General features: G+C 36.2%; 1 protein-coding gene across 5 annotated transcripts in view; it reads right to left on the bottom strand.

Annotated features, from left to right (window-relative positions):
• Phip (PHIP subunit of CUL4-Ring ligase complex) overlaps positions 1 to 16753 on the bottom strand; it is a 117910-nt gene that overhangs the window by 76937 nt on the left and 24220 nt on the right. For 4 of the 5 annotated variants that reach the window (XM_029481607.2, XM_029481609.2, XM_021173412.3 and 1 more), the window contains one exon: positions 9874 to 10034. The exons of the other annotated variant lie outside the window; for it this stretch is intronic. In XM_029481607.2, coding sequence (XP_029337467.1) covers positions 9874 to 10034 — 161 coding nt within the window. The remainder of the gene's footprint in view (positions 1 to 9873; positions 10035 to 16753) is intronic. 5 annotated transcript variants of the gene reach the window in all.

Genomic DNA, 16753 nt, shown 5'->3' on the forward strand with positions numbered 1-16753 from the left:
TCATTACTTCAATACCCTACACATGTGTTTTATAGGACTGTGAGAGGCTAAGTTGAAAACTGACTAAATATTATTCTTTAAACATATCAAACTGTTGATCAAAATTTAAACAAACTTTCTTTCTTTAAGCCTAATTCCAGCACCACAAATAATACTGAGGCTAACTATAAACCAGAAGAAGACTAAATTAGACTCTTACAAAAGGAAAATTAAAACCACACTGGGCATTAAATAAGAATAATATTAAATAAATTGTGAGAGGCATAGTATCCACATGGCATATATGAAGATATATGAAGGAGAATCACAACAAGAAAGACTGGGCTGTTCACAAGAGTCTAAAGCACAAGCAGCCCTTAGGGCAAGCTCACAACCCTTACATACTTCAAACTCACCTGCCAACTTTGGTGAGACAGTGATTCCTCCAGTGGACAGAAAGCTCATGCTTCCCTAGATGTGATGTGTAGCAACTGGGTACCATCCTGAAGGAGAGCCTATCACTAAAACCTCAGCTACAGTAAGAACCTAAGATAAAGGTGGGAAAGTCACAATGTGACCTCCTTCAGCCACTGAGTAAACAAAGGCTACTATCCAGTCAGGATGGGTAGACAGTGACAAAGCAAAGAGTATAAATGGCAGGAATCTGGGCAAAGGACAAGAAGTGCCTCAGCAAAGATAGCCTGCCCTAAGCAAAAAGCAGATCTCACCAACTGAGAAACCCTAGAGTTTGAGAGGCCTGAGCCTGTGGACAGTGAAGATCAACCCCTGCATCCATTCATCTCTATCTAACCACTACAGAGCCTAAAAACTGTGACATGGCTCCAGGGAGATGGTAAACAGGCAGGGGTTCTTGAAAGCATGAAGGTAGGTCTGTCTCAGGGCTTGGTCCCTTTCCCTATTCCTGGTAAGACTTGGAAAGTTTATCTGCCAGATTAAAATAATACTGAGTGCGAGAACAAGGCCAGCTCTCAGACTACAAAGCATAGGCCCCTCCCTGGTAGGTAAGAAGGAAAGCTACCAAGATAGAGACAAGGCAGGTGAACGAACACTGGATACCTGTCTAACATAAGTACAAGCTATAAGAGTACAAGAGTCTGCTAGTTCAGTAACCACTCCCAACGCTCCTCGCTGAGAACCTAGGAAGAACATGTTCCAAAGGTTTCATTTTTTTCTCTTACTACATAGACCAAGGTGTGTGCCACCAAGTACAACCAATGGTTTGGTTTGGTTTAATCAACTGGATGTATTTCTGTTTTGTAGCCTTTTTTAAAATTTTTGTTTAATTCCCCTTCATGTATCACGTGACTTTATTTAGATTGTTTTCATTCCTGAGCGATATCTTGCTGTTTTGCCTTAATATTTTTTTTAATTCTAAACTCTTATTCTTCCCCCACCTCCCAATAATATTCTTCCCTTGTCATTATCCTTTCCCTTTTTTATATTTAATTTTATTCTCCCTCTATTTCTTCATACTCTGGCTTTAACTTCTTAAGAAAGGCTGAAAGGAGAAGAGGGTAATAAATACCTGTGAGATGGTCTCAGTAAGGTCAGAAGCCAAACCATGGGAACATGGGAGAGGATAGTGGGAGGGTGGCAAATTACAACCAAACATAATGATGCATAGTCGTGAAAATGCCATACCCAGACTCAGTTACTCTCTACTACACTTGAATTAAAAGAAAATAACATCTAAAATGCATGCATGAAGGAGCAGCGGGATCAATTTTTAAAGCAAATCTATAAATAATATGTAACTAACCTCAGCAAACAGACAGACAGATGGTTATTATTTCCAGAAAGAGGAAAGAAGATAAAAAAGTGAAAAGGGAACATAGAAATACAGTTGATTAAAGAGAGTTAAGGAAATTTTCCAAAATCAACAGTGAGAAAGCAGGTAGTACAAAAACTGGTCTTGTTTTCTTACTAAAGTCTCAATGCCCAGTAGACAACACTAGCCATCAGCTACAGGAATACTGTATATCCACATAGTATCTAATCTATCAACTAATCTGGAAAGGCTTAACCTAAGGAAGACCAAAGAGGGTGCCAATGGCTTGATTTTAACCTAGTAAAGTAGCTGCTAGAGAATTTCAAGTGACAGGACCGCTGCCTTTAGTCTGACACTGCTAGTTTCTGCTGTTTCTGCATAGAACTAAAGTTACAACCGAAGATCTGAGAGTGTAAAACTTAGTTATTAGTTTATAGGTGACAATGAAGCAGACATAACTACAAAGAGACAGGATTACAGGGAATGCTATAACAAAAGAATGAGGATGAAATTTTATTTGGGGGTTCTCTTTAAATCCAATTATAATGTTATATACAGTGTTACTCTCAAAATAGCATGGAGGAGCAATAAGTAGCTATTTTACTTAACAATATATTCATAATTACTGTGAAGTGTTCATTGCAATACTGTTTGTCTATTGTCACTATTCCTAGTAGAAGCTGAATAATTGTACAACAAAAATTTGTAGACTTTAGCTTATGTAACCTTTAAAAACAAGACATCAAACTCTTTGGGTTTTTAAAAAATTATTTCATGATATTATTTATTTCAAGCAATCTTGTCAACAAAGGATAGAGGTAGAGAAGTTGAAACATACAATACAGTACAAAACTTGATTTAAAAAAAGGAAAAACCCAAGATATAAGATACAATTTGTTAAACACATGAAACTCAAGAAGAACGAAGACCAAAGTGTGGACACTGTGCCCCTTCTTAGAATTGGGAACAAAACACCCATGGAAAGAGTTACAGAGATAAAGTTTGGAGCTGTGACGAAAGGATGGACCATCTAAAGACTGCCATACCCAGGGATCCATCCCATAATCAGCCTCTAAACGCTGACACCATTGCATACACTAGCAAGATTTTGCTGAAAGAACCCAGATATAGCTGTCTCTTGTGAGACTATGCCGGGGCCTAGCAAACACAGAAGTGGATGCTCACAGTCAGCTATTGGATGGATCACAGGGCCCCCAATGGAGGAGCTAGAGAAAGTACCCAAGGAGCTAAAGGGATCTGCAACCCTATAGGTGGAACAACATTATGAACTAACCAGTACCCCAGAGCTCTTGACTCTAGTTGCATAGGTATCAAAAATGGCCTAGTCGGCCATCACTGGAAAGAGAGGCCCATTGGACTTGCAAACTTTATATGCCCCAGTACAGGGGAACGCCAGGGCCAAAAAGTGGGAGTGGGTGGGAGTGTATTGGGGACTTTTTGGATAGCATTGGAAATGTAAATGAGGAAAATACCTAATAAAAAAAAAAAAAAAAAAGGAAAAAAAGAACAGTGAGATTTAAACAAAATTTAGGTTTGCCCAAATCAAAGAATTTGGCTTAATATAGTCTGTAAGCTCTCTTATTCTACTGCTGAACTTAAAAGATCACACATATTATACTAAAGAAAAGTGCCTTTAAATTGGGTCTTTATTCTGGAATCACTGTTATTTATCTAATTCTTTTAAGTATTATGTAAAGTGTTGGTATTAATTTAAAAATTCATAAATTAATGAAGTCACCCAATTAAAAAAAATCTGAGGAACAAGAAGAACTGCTTGCATTCTTTTGGCTACAGGTGTAGGCAACACATAGCCGAGAAGGCATCTAGCTATGCTCTTCTGAGAAAGGGATCTTCTAAGGTCTAATATGGCCCTCAACTTTGTAATGCACCAGATTTTCATAGCTCTAAACCTAGACCAATATAAGCATGCTACTTTTGCAATATTAGAAACTAAAAACCCCCATGTATTTGAAAGACTAAGCATATTCAGCGAGCTTTTCCTTCTAGGTGGTTCCTACTTACCATTCTTTCTGGCTGCCAAGGTTTATCACTAACCTCCAGACCTCAGTACCATTCCCTATCCCGGATTCTAACCAGATACAACACTTTACATTGTAGGTAAAGTCTGCTAACTATAGGCCTACATCAATATTGCTCTAACCAGTTCAAATAAACCAGTCCAAACATTCCTATTTAAGCACTCCAGCCTTTCTTCCTTCAGAGCATCTGTGTAAGTCATCTCTTATCTTCAGGTTTCCTCCTCTAGTTCCTTCCCAGTGATAGTTTTTTTCAATTAACATTTCCCTAAATTTTCATACCATCTTTCCTTGACAACACTAACAAAACATACCAAATAGAATATTATTGCTTCTATATAAATAAATAACCTTTAAATCTTTCTTCATAAAGTATTTTTACACCACAGATATATATATACACATATATCCATATATGTATATATATATATCTCAGTTGTAAAGCACTTGCCTGACATACATAAGGCCACTTCAGAAGCAGCTTCCCAGTGATGTAATCTTTTTCAATTTGAGATAAACTACAAGGACCATATCTCAATTATCCAGGACAATTAATCTCTTAAAATTTTTCCCTGTGTGTGCTTCAAGACCATTTCCTTCCCCAATAACCATTACATACTGCTTCAGTACTGTTTCTTTCCTATAACCATTACATACTTACATGCTTTGACAGACACAGACAGAGACAGACACAGAGAGAAATATCTTTTTCTGAAATATTTAAGAGCAGGTTGCAGACCTGAAACTCTATCTCCTCCTACGACATGGACTCTTTCTGAATAAGCAAGTAAAATAATATAAATAGCATTAATTTCAATCTGCAGGGTCCACTCAGTCTGTCAATTCTACTCATGATGAATTCTTTTCTTTTTTTGCACTGGACTCCATATAGACATTTCACTTAATTTTCATATTTCTTCAAACTCTGCTACCTAGACTCCTTTCTTATTTATGTCTTCAAGGTTTATAAATATGGTCCACATAACACCTCAGAGCCTGGCTCTGCAGAATGCATCTTTATGACCAGATGCACAAATGTTACCACAAAGATGCAACATTCTCTTCATAACACTTTTCAGAATGCATAGCATCATTTATTCTACAACTAATAAAGTTAATTTGGTCATGTTATTTCTAAAGTGACCTGTTTTTCTCACCTCCAATTTCTCCTCTTAAACAATTGGTACCTTTTGGGGCATACTGCAAGATTATGTCAATATCTTCAAACCAAGATCCTTTCTACCAGCCTCAACCTGCTAATAAAGAAATTAACCACATGAATGGTTTGAGAAAACAATCAATCACTAGCAAAGGGAATAAGTAGTAGAAAGGCTGTGAACAATTATAAGCAAGCTTTGCATCTGATATATAGGGAAAGTAACAATGTAATTAAAACACAGACATGGCAACATTTAGCATTTGTCAAAGTTGCCTGTCTTAATATACTGGAGCTACTGTAACAAGACCTTTGGGTGGGTAATTTATAAACAATAGTCACTTACTGCTTGGAATTCTACAGGCTGGTACTAAGTTTAAGATGCATGGACTAAGAGATTCAGTGTCTAGTAAAAAAAATTTCTGTATCTACTTCGTAGTTGGCAACTTCTAACAGACATGACAGGAGGCAAACAAGTCTTGGGCCTCTATTAAGCAAGTCCATTCACAAAGGCACAACCTAACCATTACCAAAAGGCATACCTCTTAATACAGGGATTTGGTTTCAGGATACTTTTAAAATAGGAGTTTGGGAGTGGGGACTACAAAAATTTAAATCAAGATAATCATTAACTACTTTGGTAAGCTGGTAAGATACCTTCAGTCTTATTTTGCCTTAGTCTTGTGTTTCATGACAATCTCATCTCTTGGCTTGACAGACACTCCTGCTCTACCTATACACAAAACCACCAAGAATCAGAGGCAACAGCTTTGCCAGTTACCATGTTCCCTGGTCAGTTTCAAAAGTTGAAGATTAAGCTCTCTTCATCTGTAATGTTGTTTTCCATATAAATGATTTTTATGCTGAATCTTGTAGACAACATCTCACTCTTGCATTCCCATTGTTATTGAGAATGTCTACCTAGCTTCCCACACACACTCCTCAAAACCACAGGAAAGCATGTTCTACCTTGGCAGCCTTTTCTGCTTAAATGCCTGACACAGTAAGTTAGACGACTTTCTGTGAACAAGTTAAATGCATGTCCTCTCATACTTGCCCTCATGTATGTATGCATGCATGTGTGTATATGTATGTATATGCATACATACATATCAGTCTTTTGAATCCTAGAAATCTATTTTCAATGTGGTGATCTACTTCTCATTTCCCTGTGACTGTTCCAAGTTCTGCTTTGCTTCATGGCTAAGTGCCAGAACTTTCTCATTTTAAATCACCCCAACATTACTTTTGTTTTAATCCAGACACCACAATAGGATCCATTAAAAAAGATATTCTGCCAAGCGTGGTAGTATACACCCACAATCCCAGCATTCTGGCTGAACATGAAACAGAAAGATGGTGAATTCCAGACCAGCCTGTTTTCTGTAGATCTATCTTAACAAAAAACCTGATGCACACTTTAAATGCATCATTTGTTCTCCCCTGCTTTCAATGAACTTATATTGATCTACTCTTTAGCGGGTTGTACAGTAATTTGGTGAATTTGTTGCTATCAGTATTTCTTCTCAGGCTCAGTGATAACCCATGTATAATTGTGTGCTATATCCAATAATAAAAAATTATATATTATAGTTCCTTACATAAACACCTTTCTCTAACTCTGCAATATATACTCAATTCAGCTAAGGTGTTGCTTCTCAGCAATATTTCTATGGTAAGGATGAATTACAGACCTGTTTTGATTTACCTCATTAATTTATACATCATTTATCAAAAAAATAATAGTATCAATACTGTTGGTTTATTATTTATAAATAAATGTTTTTAAATTTTATACTTCAAATTCTTAAAGTAGAGATTGGAAAAAGATTCAAATTTATTAAAGAAATACACCAACCCATATTCTTTACTGAAACTTCTAATAAACATAGCTTTTTTATGTTCCTTTACCTTAATCTCAATGGGAAAAAAATGCATTTTACCTTTCTGAAAAGGAGATGAAGGATCTGTTTGTCTCCCTCTCCTTCTCTCCCCCTACCCCGCCTTCCTTGGAGAGACTGCATGTGTCTCACTTTATGTGCTTGGCTGGCCTGATCTCCCTAATACAGCCAGGCCTTGTACTGGGATTAAAGGCATGCATCACCACTCCCAACTGGGATCTGTCTTTTACGTGCTCAATGTACGGTAAGTATTGTTGTCTTAGTCCTGAGAATTCATCAAGTCTGCTTTTCCTTCATAAAGATAATTTCAAGCAGTGATTCTGAAACCAAGTAAAAAGATTACAAGATTAAGTGAAAATTAGAAAATAAAGCCTAACTTGATAATTATGCTACCTCCTTCCTTTTAAAGAATAATCTAAGAAAATATTAATTATTAAAACACACTAGCACAAATAACAATAGTTTCCTAACAGACAACTTCACTTGCCAATCACAAGGATTTCCTCTAAAACCTTTCCTAGCATTTATAAACAAGAGTTTAGCTGGAGGTTGAAATATAGTTCAGTGGCTTAGGGCTTGAATCAAACTCTAGCATCACACATGTTGTTTAGAAGGGTAAAAATATATAACATTTGTTTCAAGTCTGTCTAAAAATTAATAGCAGTAAGTAAAACGCAATGGCTTTTCTCTGTAGTCCTAGCTACGTAGTAATCATTGCACTGTTTCACATACTCCCTCAGAAACCCACCATTGCAATTATTATCCATTCCCTTCTCTGGACATGGTAAAGCTGTGACTAAAAGTACTCTAATGCCAAAGGAGATACTCTTATCCTTTGAAAAGAGCTTTTAAATATCCCAGCACTAGCAACTTAGTATTAAAACTGAAAAGTCTTAAAATACCAAATACATGAAATGAAAACATTGGTTAGTCCTTTACCAAAATGTCATTCTAATAAACTATATCAACATGTTAACACATGGATTTCCTGTTGGCATGAACTACCATCACAAACTTTACCGATCCATATTCTATTTTTAAGACCAAATTTTAAAGCAAGCACCAGTCAGGTTCAACATGTCGTGTGCTTCAAGTTCAATGAGAAAATACTCATCATAAGTTCAACTTTACAAGGCAATATGAGGAGGAGATATAAACACGCCCTGTTACAACTCAAGTGATAATACAAAAAAGTAAACTGTAAAACACAGTCTCACAACTAATAGCTCAGGGTTAAGAACCATATACTGAAAAACCCAGTTGGTTCCCATCACCATGAGGACATTCACACCTGCCTCAAACTCTAGTTCCAGGAAACCTAACACCTGGCCTCTGCAGGCACACACACAAAAATGTATATAAATAAAAAGTGAATTTTAAAAAACAAAATCCAGGCTCTCTTAACATTTCTACTCCAAAGTACTATTTTAGAGTATATTATTAAATCACCATATGAATAAAACTATGAATTTGGCAAAATTAGCAGTTTATATCACAATCTTACAAATATCTTTTAGGTAAGAACATATAATCATTACTGTTACTTTTCTTCCCTTCTGTGTTTGCCTTCTGGACTTCAAGAAATCTGATGCTTTCTTCTGAACTACATAGGTACCAGACATGCACATGGTGCACACACATGCATGAAGGCAAAACACACTCCTATGCATAAAATAAATAAATCTTTAAAGTTAGCAGCAGTTCTCCAAAGTCAGAAATGGGAACTTCCTCTTTTTTTTAAATTTTGTATTATTATTATTTCTTTACAATTGGAAGATCATGGTGCCCCCCCCCCATATCTTCTCTCTGAACCCCCCTCCCCATGTTACAAACCATCCACTCCTCCGTTCTCTTCAGGAAAGGGTGGACTTCACAAGGACATCAACCAAACTTGGCAATTCAAGTTGCAATAAGGCTGGACAAGGCAGCTTAGTATGAGGAAAAGGGCCCCAAAAGTTGTCAAGAGTCAGTCCTTGTTCCCACTGTTAGGAATCCCACAAGAAGACCAAGCTACACAACCTTAGCATATACATAGATGGTCTAGGTCAGTCCTATGCAGGCTCCTGGTTGTCATTCAGTCTCTGTGATTCCCCCCATGAGCCTAGGTTATTTGATGCTGTGGGTTTTCTTGTGGGTGTCCTTGACTCCTCTCACTCCTACAATCCTTCTTCCCCTCTTTCACAGAATTCCCCAAGCACCCCCTAATGTTTGACTGTGGGTATTTGCATCTGTTCCCATCAGTTGCTGAGAAAATGGTATTTCTACCGGAATTTCTATCTCCCATTTTCCTGTTTCAAAGTCAATTAAAGGTTGTATAAATGCATACCTTCAGTCCAAAGGATAATGTTTAATAAGCATAACCATAGTAGTATGATAAATATTATCCTTACTAAGTATAAGTTAAGGCACTTGAATAAAAGATTCAAAATACTTTCAAAATATTTTTCTCACTTAAGCTGAAAAGCCCTGCTCCTTTTCCCTGTAGGTTAGGAGAAACAAATTCAAGCAACTCTCGGAGCAACTCTTCAAAATCATCAGTATTTTAAAGAACTCAGTGCCAAGGATGACAAAATCCTGAGATAAGACCGTCAGCTATGCACAAGATTCCATCACCGTTTAAAGAGAACTCTCTGAGGCTAGCAAGTGCTTCTCTGCAGACAATAAATACTGTTCTACAATTTGCCCATGCTCAGTCTAGACTGAAAAGTACATCACATTTTATGAAAGCCCCACCAGCCTATTTGATATAATAGTGAGGAATTTGTGTGTGCAGGACATAGGACATAATGTTACTGTGATTACACTATAACAGGACTAAATTTAGAACTTGGAAAAAGTTCAAATTTAAGTAGAAACTTGTTAGAGCATGCTTTTAAAAATTACCCAAATTTAAATTTTATCATTAAAAGAAAAAATTTTTACTTCAAGTTCTCGTACAGACACTGTTTCTTCAATTCTATCAGTAAAGGTAAGACTTTAAAAATGACTTACAGTAAATATCCGCCTGCCAGTTCGATCAAAAGTTACACAGTACACCGATGATAAGTGTCCAAGAATTCGCTTATGCATCTTCATATGCTGATATACTGCAGTTGGAACAAGTCGCTCAAGTCTGTATTTCCCATTCAGCTTCCTTGAAAACAGAGTATCCGCTACCAAGAAAATGGGGGAATATAAATGGACTCCAGAAACAAAATAGGTTTCTTAAATTCAGACTTCTAGAACTCATTTTTTTTTTCATTTATCACATGCTGGTTTTAAAAAAAGAAAAGGAAAAAGGGGAAAAAAAATAGAATGACTTCTATATGGCTCCTAATTTAAAGTTTTCAAAATAAACAATACAAATAATGAAGTTCCTTGAAATAACTGTCCTTTCCTCATTGTTCTCATAAGTAATCAAATGCAGCTAAATGCTGTGTCCAAAGTCAGAATACGGCATGAAACTAGAATTACAACTCAAAACAGCTTTACTCTTTAGCCAGAGTGCTTTAAAAACAAAGCATTCTATACTTTTTAAAGATTTCCTTACAAAAGCAGTTAAATTTGGATAGTGGTGATTTTTCTTCATCAACTAATAATACTCAAACACCATGTCTCACAGAATGTTTTTTAAGGAGAATCAAAAAACAAAAATCCTTTCCATGAGTGAAAACAGAAGGCATTTAAGGATCCTGATCTCAAACCTGGAGCTGATCTGCTTAATATACTGACTCCAAAACACAATATTCCCATCTAACTAAATTACTACTGTACTTACTTTCTATACATAATGTAACTCTGAGTTTGTTTTTAACAGGTTAATTTTCCCCAAAGAAGACTGCCAGCTGTATTTGAGAATTAGCACCACAGTTTCTCACTTGAATTTATTCAGAAATTTTCTTAAAAATAGTGTATAGACTTTACACAGACACACACGTGCATGCACTCACACAAACACACACACGCCCACACACCAATAATATGCTTTTTTAACTGAGATCAGAGTCTAGCATTTCTACCTTAAGAGTTTATGAAACCTGAGTATCTCAGAAATATTGTAAAGAATCTCAGCAACTTCTTCACATGCAATTTTTGGCTCACACTATATTTTTGTGTAAGTCCTGCTGAAAAAATAACAAAACGCATGTATCACAGGTTTTAAAGTAATACTATTTCAAAGTAAAATAATCTTTTATTTCAAAGTAAAATAATGCTTTTATGTCCTATTACTACAGAATTACAGATTTGAATATAACAAATAACTGCTGTTAGCCTACAAATACTATTCAATAATCGAACACCTGAAAACTCTGAGAGCTGTGAATTAACTTAAGTTTACACAGTAATTCAGTTTCAGGAAACTCAGTTAAGTTTCCATGATAGTTTACCCTGCTTTCCTTTCACACAGAAATAACCTGGTAATAAACCATCTAATGCTTGGCTTCAATCTTATTTTGTGCACTAGTTATTAACGATCTTTTAGAAGCAAAGTCAAACTATCTTACTCAAATACCACAGACCACTGACATGTCCGTCTCACCTTCCTGTACTGTAAGGAAGCAACTAATGGCATGAACCCAAATGAGGATAGTTAACAAGACGTTCTTTAATTCCTTCTACCCAAAACTTACAAAATTCTTGGAACTCAATTTTTATAAAAATACTTAACACTGTTCAGGTTTGAAGACACTATTGTTAGAGACAACTAAAATAATAGAACTATTATTTCACAATGATAAGCAGCAAAATTTTGAGACATAACTTTAAAAAAAATCAGAGTTGTGTATAAAATATTTTATACATAATCAAGTGCTACTGCCCTTAAAACAGGATTTACTCAATCTTCAAGATAGCTAGAATTACATTTGAGTCAACTGGGAAAGAAAAGAATCCCACTACAACAGTGAAGACTTCAACTAAAACATTCTAGAAACACAAGAAAGTATCCTTCACTCTGCTTAATGACACTTAGCAGGCAACTAACTACCTAGCATTCTATCCTTTAGGTATGCTGTCAACTAACTTCTTACAAGTCTACCATCAGCTCCAAAGATATGCCATCGTAAGATAAAAATAAAGAGCTACTAAGTAATCAAGTTGGTGATTCAAACCTTGTAATTATGACAATTAAAGAAAATATAAGTGAAATGCAGCTGAGGAAGCCAAATTTGAAAAAACTCTTGACTGTATCAAAAAGGTGGGTCATTTTTACACCAGAAACACTGTTCTAGAACTCAATACCGGCACGTTTGTTTTATTATACTATTACTGTAACATCTATCTATCCTACTATATCTGAACTGTTCAACTAAAACGCAGACTGTGTATCTCATTCACAAGCAACTGTAAAACACCTTAAACAAAGAGGAATAAGTGAATCTTGGTTAATAAGGTATAAATGGCTGTTCAATGTAATTTAGTTTCATGGGGAAGAAAGATAATGGCAATTATTAACATTCTAAAAATGAGCTAATTACATCTTGGAGTAAAAAGAAAATGTTTCAAATTATAGAAATTTTATAATTTTATTAAAGTAGAACATCAATTTTTCAAATAAGCATTGTTGAACACATGTAAGAGGATACAAAGCAACTGTTCCTTCATGAGATTATTTATAGCTTTAATTCTTAAGTTAAATGTGAATATAAATGTGGTTTAAAAGTTGATTTATTTTCCTAGTTAAGGTGATAGGAAATAGTTCTAAACTCTACCAAATAACACTAAGTCATTTTCCCTTGGGAATTCTTTCTTCTCCTAGGCAAGAGGATACCCTTCTAGGCAGACTGGTGAATTTCAAATTTCAATTCCCATGATCACCACCTTCTCTACTCAAATCTAAAATATTTCCACTTTATTCAAAATGACCACAAATGTCCTCTGATATTGACCTACCATGGTCTTATATAAACTTGTCTCATATGATGGTTAATATTGTCAACATGGCACTTAGGAAGTAGGCCTCCAGGGTATTTCTATAAAGGATTTACTATATTAAAAACTAACCTCTGAGAATGTCTGAGAGACTATCTTGATTAAATTAATTAATGTGGGAAAACACATTTTGATTGTGGATGGGACCATTCCCTGAGCAGGGTATCCTGGACTCTAGAAAATGAAGAGAGTAAGTTGTACACAGCATGCATGAATGAATTCACTGTTGTGTTTTAGACTGTGAATATGATGTAACTAGCTACTTCAAATTCTTGTTGCCTTGACTTCCCTTCTAATGAAGTACTGTAACTTGGACTTGTAAGCCAAGCACACCCTTTTCCCCGTTAAGCTGCTTCTGTCCGGGTATTTCATCACACCACCAGAAAACTACCTAAAAGATGCCCATTGCCTAACTGACTTCATTTGCTACTTCTTTCTCTTTTGTCATCTCCAGGTGCTAATCTGGTTCAATCTTCCAACACATCAGTGCTCCTTGTTTAGGGTATTTGCATTAGCTGTTATCTTCTGCCTGCCATGCTGGGATGATTTGTTTGTTTTTTTTCAATCCTGCCTTCAATGTCTGTCACCATTCCAATGAAACCATATCCCATTTACCCATTGCAAACTGCAAGCCACCATCAGTAACTCTCAATACCCTTTATATAGTCGTGTATTTGGTTATTTTTACAATTTTCAGATAAACCCACATTTTTTTATATTCCATACTTATTTCTAGCCTCCTCCCATAACATGCATAACTCCATAGATAATATATTTTATTTTGTATTTAATAATAATGCTTTGTATTTTAACTAATCTAAAATACTGCTTTGTATTTTTAACTACTCTGCTAAATTGACTTAATGTGCACATAAAAGCATAACTAAATATATTTGATCAATTCTTCTGAAAATAAATCAGTAAAAAACTGAAAAGTTTGGAAATTATTTTTAGCTATTTGAATCCCTTTAAAATATGTCTAAAGGGGGAGAAAATAGAGAAAAAAAAAAGTCCTTTGTAGTAAATCATCAAGTCTTTCAATCAAAATCTGTATGTACAACTCTATAAAACTAATATAGTTTTAAAGCCCACAACACTGTAAATGTTTCCTGTAAGATATAAAATAAAATAAAATAAAATAAAATACAAGTATGTATGTAAGGTATCAAACACTGGAGTTCAAAACCTTTAATTTCTGTACCAGAACGACAAAACTTTCCAAACAAATCTCTTCTAGTTATTTCCCAAGAATTGGTTTATTTATCTAGTTACAAGAGTGGTGCATAGTCAATTTAGAAAATAACATATAATTGCAAAAGTGCAATGCATAGCCTCCACCCAAAGCAATTTCATCAATTGAACAAGTTTTCTTCTCCAACAGTACTTTAGCAGCTATGCTATATTTGTGTTCAAATCTGACATTGGAGATGTTAATTAAGCATGTTACTCTGCTTTCCCTTTAACTGACAAGATTCTTTTCTCATGTAATACATTCTCATTACAATCCCCCTTCCTCTACTCCTTCCAGGTCCTCCCTATCTCTCCATCCAGTCCTGATCCATTCCCTTTCTGTTCATTAGGGGGGAGGAAAGGCTAACATAAAAATATAACAAAATAAAATATAATAAAATACATAAAAACTATCACATTGAAGGTGGACAAGACGAACAAGAAAACCTCAGAAGGAAAAGAGTCCAATAGAAGGTACAAGAATCAGAAACACACTTATTTGCACATTCAGGGATCCCATAAGAACACTAAACTGGAAACCATACATTATTTATATGCTAAGAACCTGGTGTAGGACTGTGTAGGCCTGTGTGGGCCATGTGCATGCTGCTTCAGTCTCTGTGAGTTCTTATGAGCTTAAGCAAGCTTTTCCAGTTATGGTATGAGAAGTAACTTTCATTTTCCAGGACATACTTGGCTTAAGTAATGTATATTTTACACAATCACTAATATCAAATTTTCCTGTCTCACTTTCTCCTAGTTCAATAGTCCTCCTGAAAAAAAACAGTAAAATAAGTTTTACTTGTTTAACTTTTGATTTACATTCCATGGTTAGGCTTTTAATACACCTACAACTTTAATATGCATTATAAAGTGAGTTTCTGAGAATAACACTCATATGTTCACACATTTAAATGTTTAGAATCCAAGGACTAGAAGTCTTTGAAAGGAGTAAAAGGATTAGGAAGTGTGCCCTTGTTGGAGGAAATGTGTCACTGGGGGTGGGCTTTGAAATATCAAAATCTCATACCAGGCCTAGTCTCTCTGCCTGACGTTCAAGAGGTAACTCTCAACTACTTCTCTAGCACCTGCAGACCTCCACCATGTTCCCAACCACGATGATAATGGACTAAAGTCTGAAACTGTAAGCACATCTCCAATTAAATGCTTTCTCTTAACCATAGTGTCTCTTAACAGCAATAGAACAGTGTCTAAGACAGGTTGGTACCAGGAATAAGGTATTGCTGTTAACAGGCTTGACCATGCTGGGGTTCGGAGGACTAGAAAACAGTTGAATACTTTAAGTGGGGCTTAATGTGCATCTTTATAGGAACACAGAAGACAGTGCAGAAGGCGTCAAGAAGTTGCAGAGGGGAAGAGTATTAGAAAGTGGCCAAAGGACCGTTCTTGTGATATGGATGCCTTCTGCCCTTGTCCTGAATATCTGCTAAAGATAAATTGAAGAGTATAGGTTTAATGGTGTTGGTCAAATAAATATCAAGACAGCCTACTATTGACTGAGCCATGTGGTTATTAGTGGTCACTCTTACACCTATCTGTAATAAAAAAAAAAAAGCTATGTAAGCAAGGAAAAGTACAAAATGTACAGTTTGAGGAGAAAAAGAAGCATCAGTAAGTGTAACAGTTAAATCCTGTGCTCAAGGACATAAAAAGCTTAAAGCAAAGCCTGATGCTAAGTGGAATAAAGGTCAGTGCAAGACTCTTCCCAGATAAGCCTCCAACTGACTTGTGAAAGGAATTATAGGAAAGCGTAAGCAGTGAAGGAAGCCATCAATAACAGAAAGTAGATGCAAATATAAATGAAAAAGGAGGCCAAGTTCCAGCCTTAGCAAGAACTTAGCAGTTTCAGTCATGGCAATGTGGTCTGGTTTTAGAGTCAAAGACGACAGAGGTTGTAGAACCCCACGCCCCACCCCCCATGTCTAAGGAAAGCCTCTGAAACCAGGTGCATGTCAGGGATGGCACTGCATGGAGGCCCCAAGGGGCCATTAAATGACACTGAAGGTAAAGCCTGGATAGTATTAGATAGCCCAAGACGTGGAGAGACCAGAGTTGTGGGATACCTGCTGAGCAAAGCTGCAGACCAGGTGCAGAACTACGTTGAAGTTAACAAAGCTGAAAGTTGGAAACCTGAAAAGCACTGTCTTAAATATGAAGGTACAGAGTTTGGAGTGTGTCCGGTTGCTCTCCAGCCTCATTTGGTCCAGTGCTTCTTCACTATGCTCCTCTTCTTCCCTTCTGGAATGTTAATGTACATTCTATGCCCATATGTTGAAAATATGTGATCTGCTTTTAGATTTTGATTTTACAAGAGGTAACAAGAGATTGCCTGAGTCTCAGAAGAGACTCTGGACTTTTAAATAGCATTTAGACTGTGAAAGACTATGAGGATTTTGAAGTTGGACTCTGCATTATGATGTAGCTATAAATGTATGGGCACAAGGGAGTAGAATGTTGTGCCCCACCCCCATAGGCTCATGTATTTGAATGCTTAGTCACTAGGGAACAAATTTTTTGAAAGGATTAAAAGGATTAGTGGGTGTTGCCTTGAAGGATGTGTATCCCTGGTAGTTGGCTTTGATGCACTAAAAGCCCATGCGAGGCACATATGTCTGTCTGTCTGTCTCTCTCTGCCTGTAGATCAGGATATGTCTCAACTGCTTCTCCAGCAACATGGCTGCCTACTCACCTCATGCTAACTGCCATGAGG

This window comes from Mus caroli, unplaced genomic scaffold, assembly GCF_978045245.1.
Source record: "Mus caroli unplaced genomic scaffold, Mus_caroli_1 scaffold_11, whole genome shotgun sequence".
NCBI lineage: Eukaryota > Metazoa > Chordata > Mammalia > Rodentia > Muridae > Mus > Mus caroli.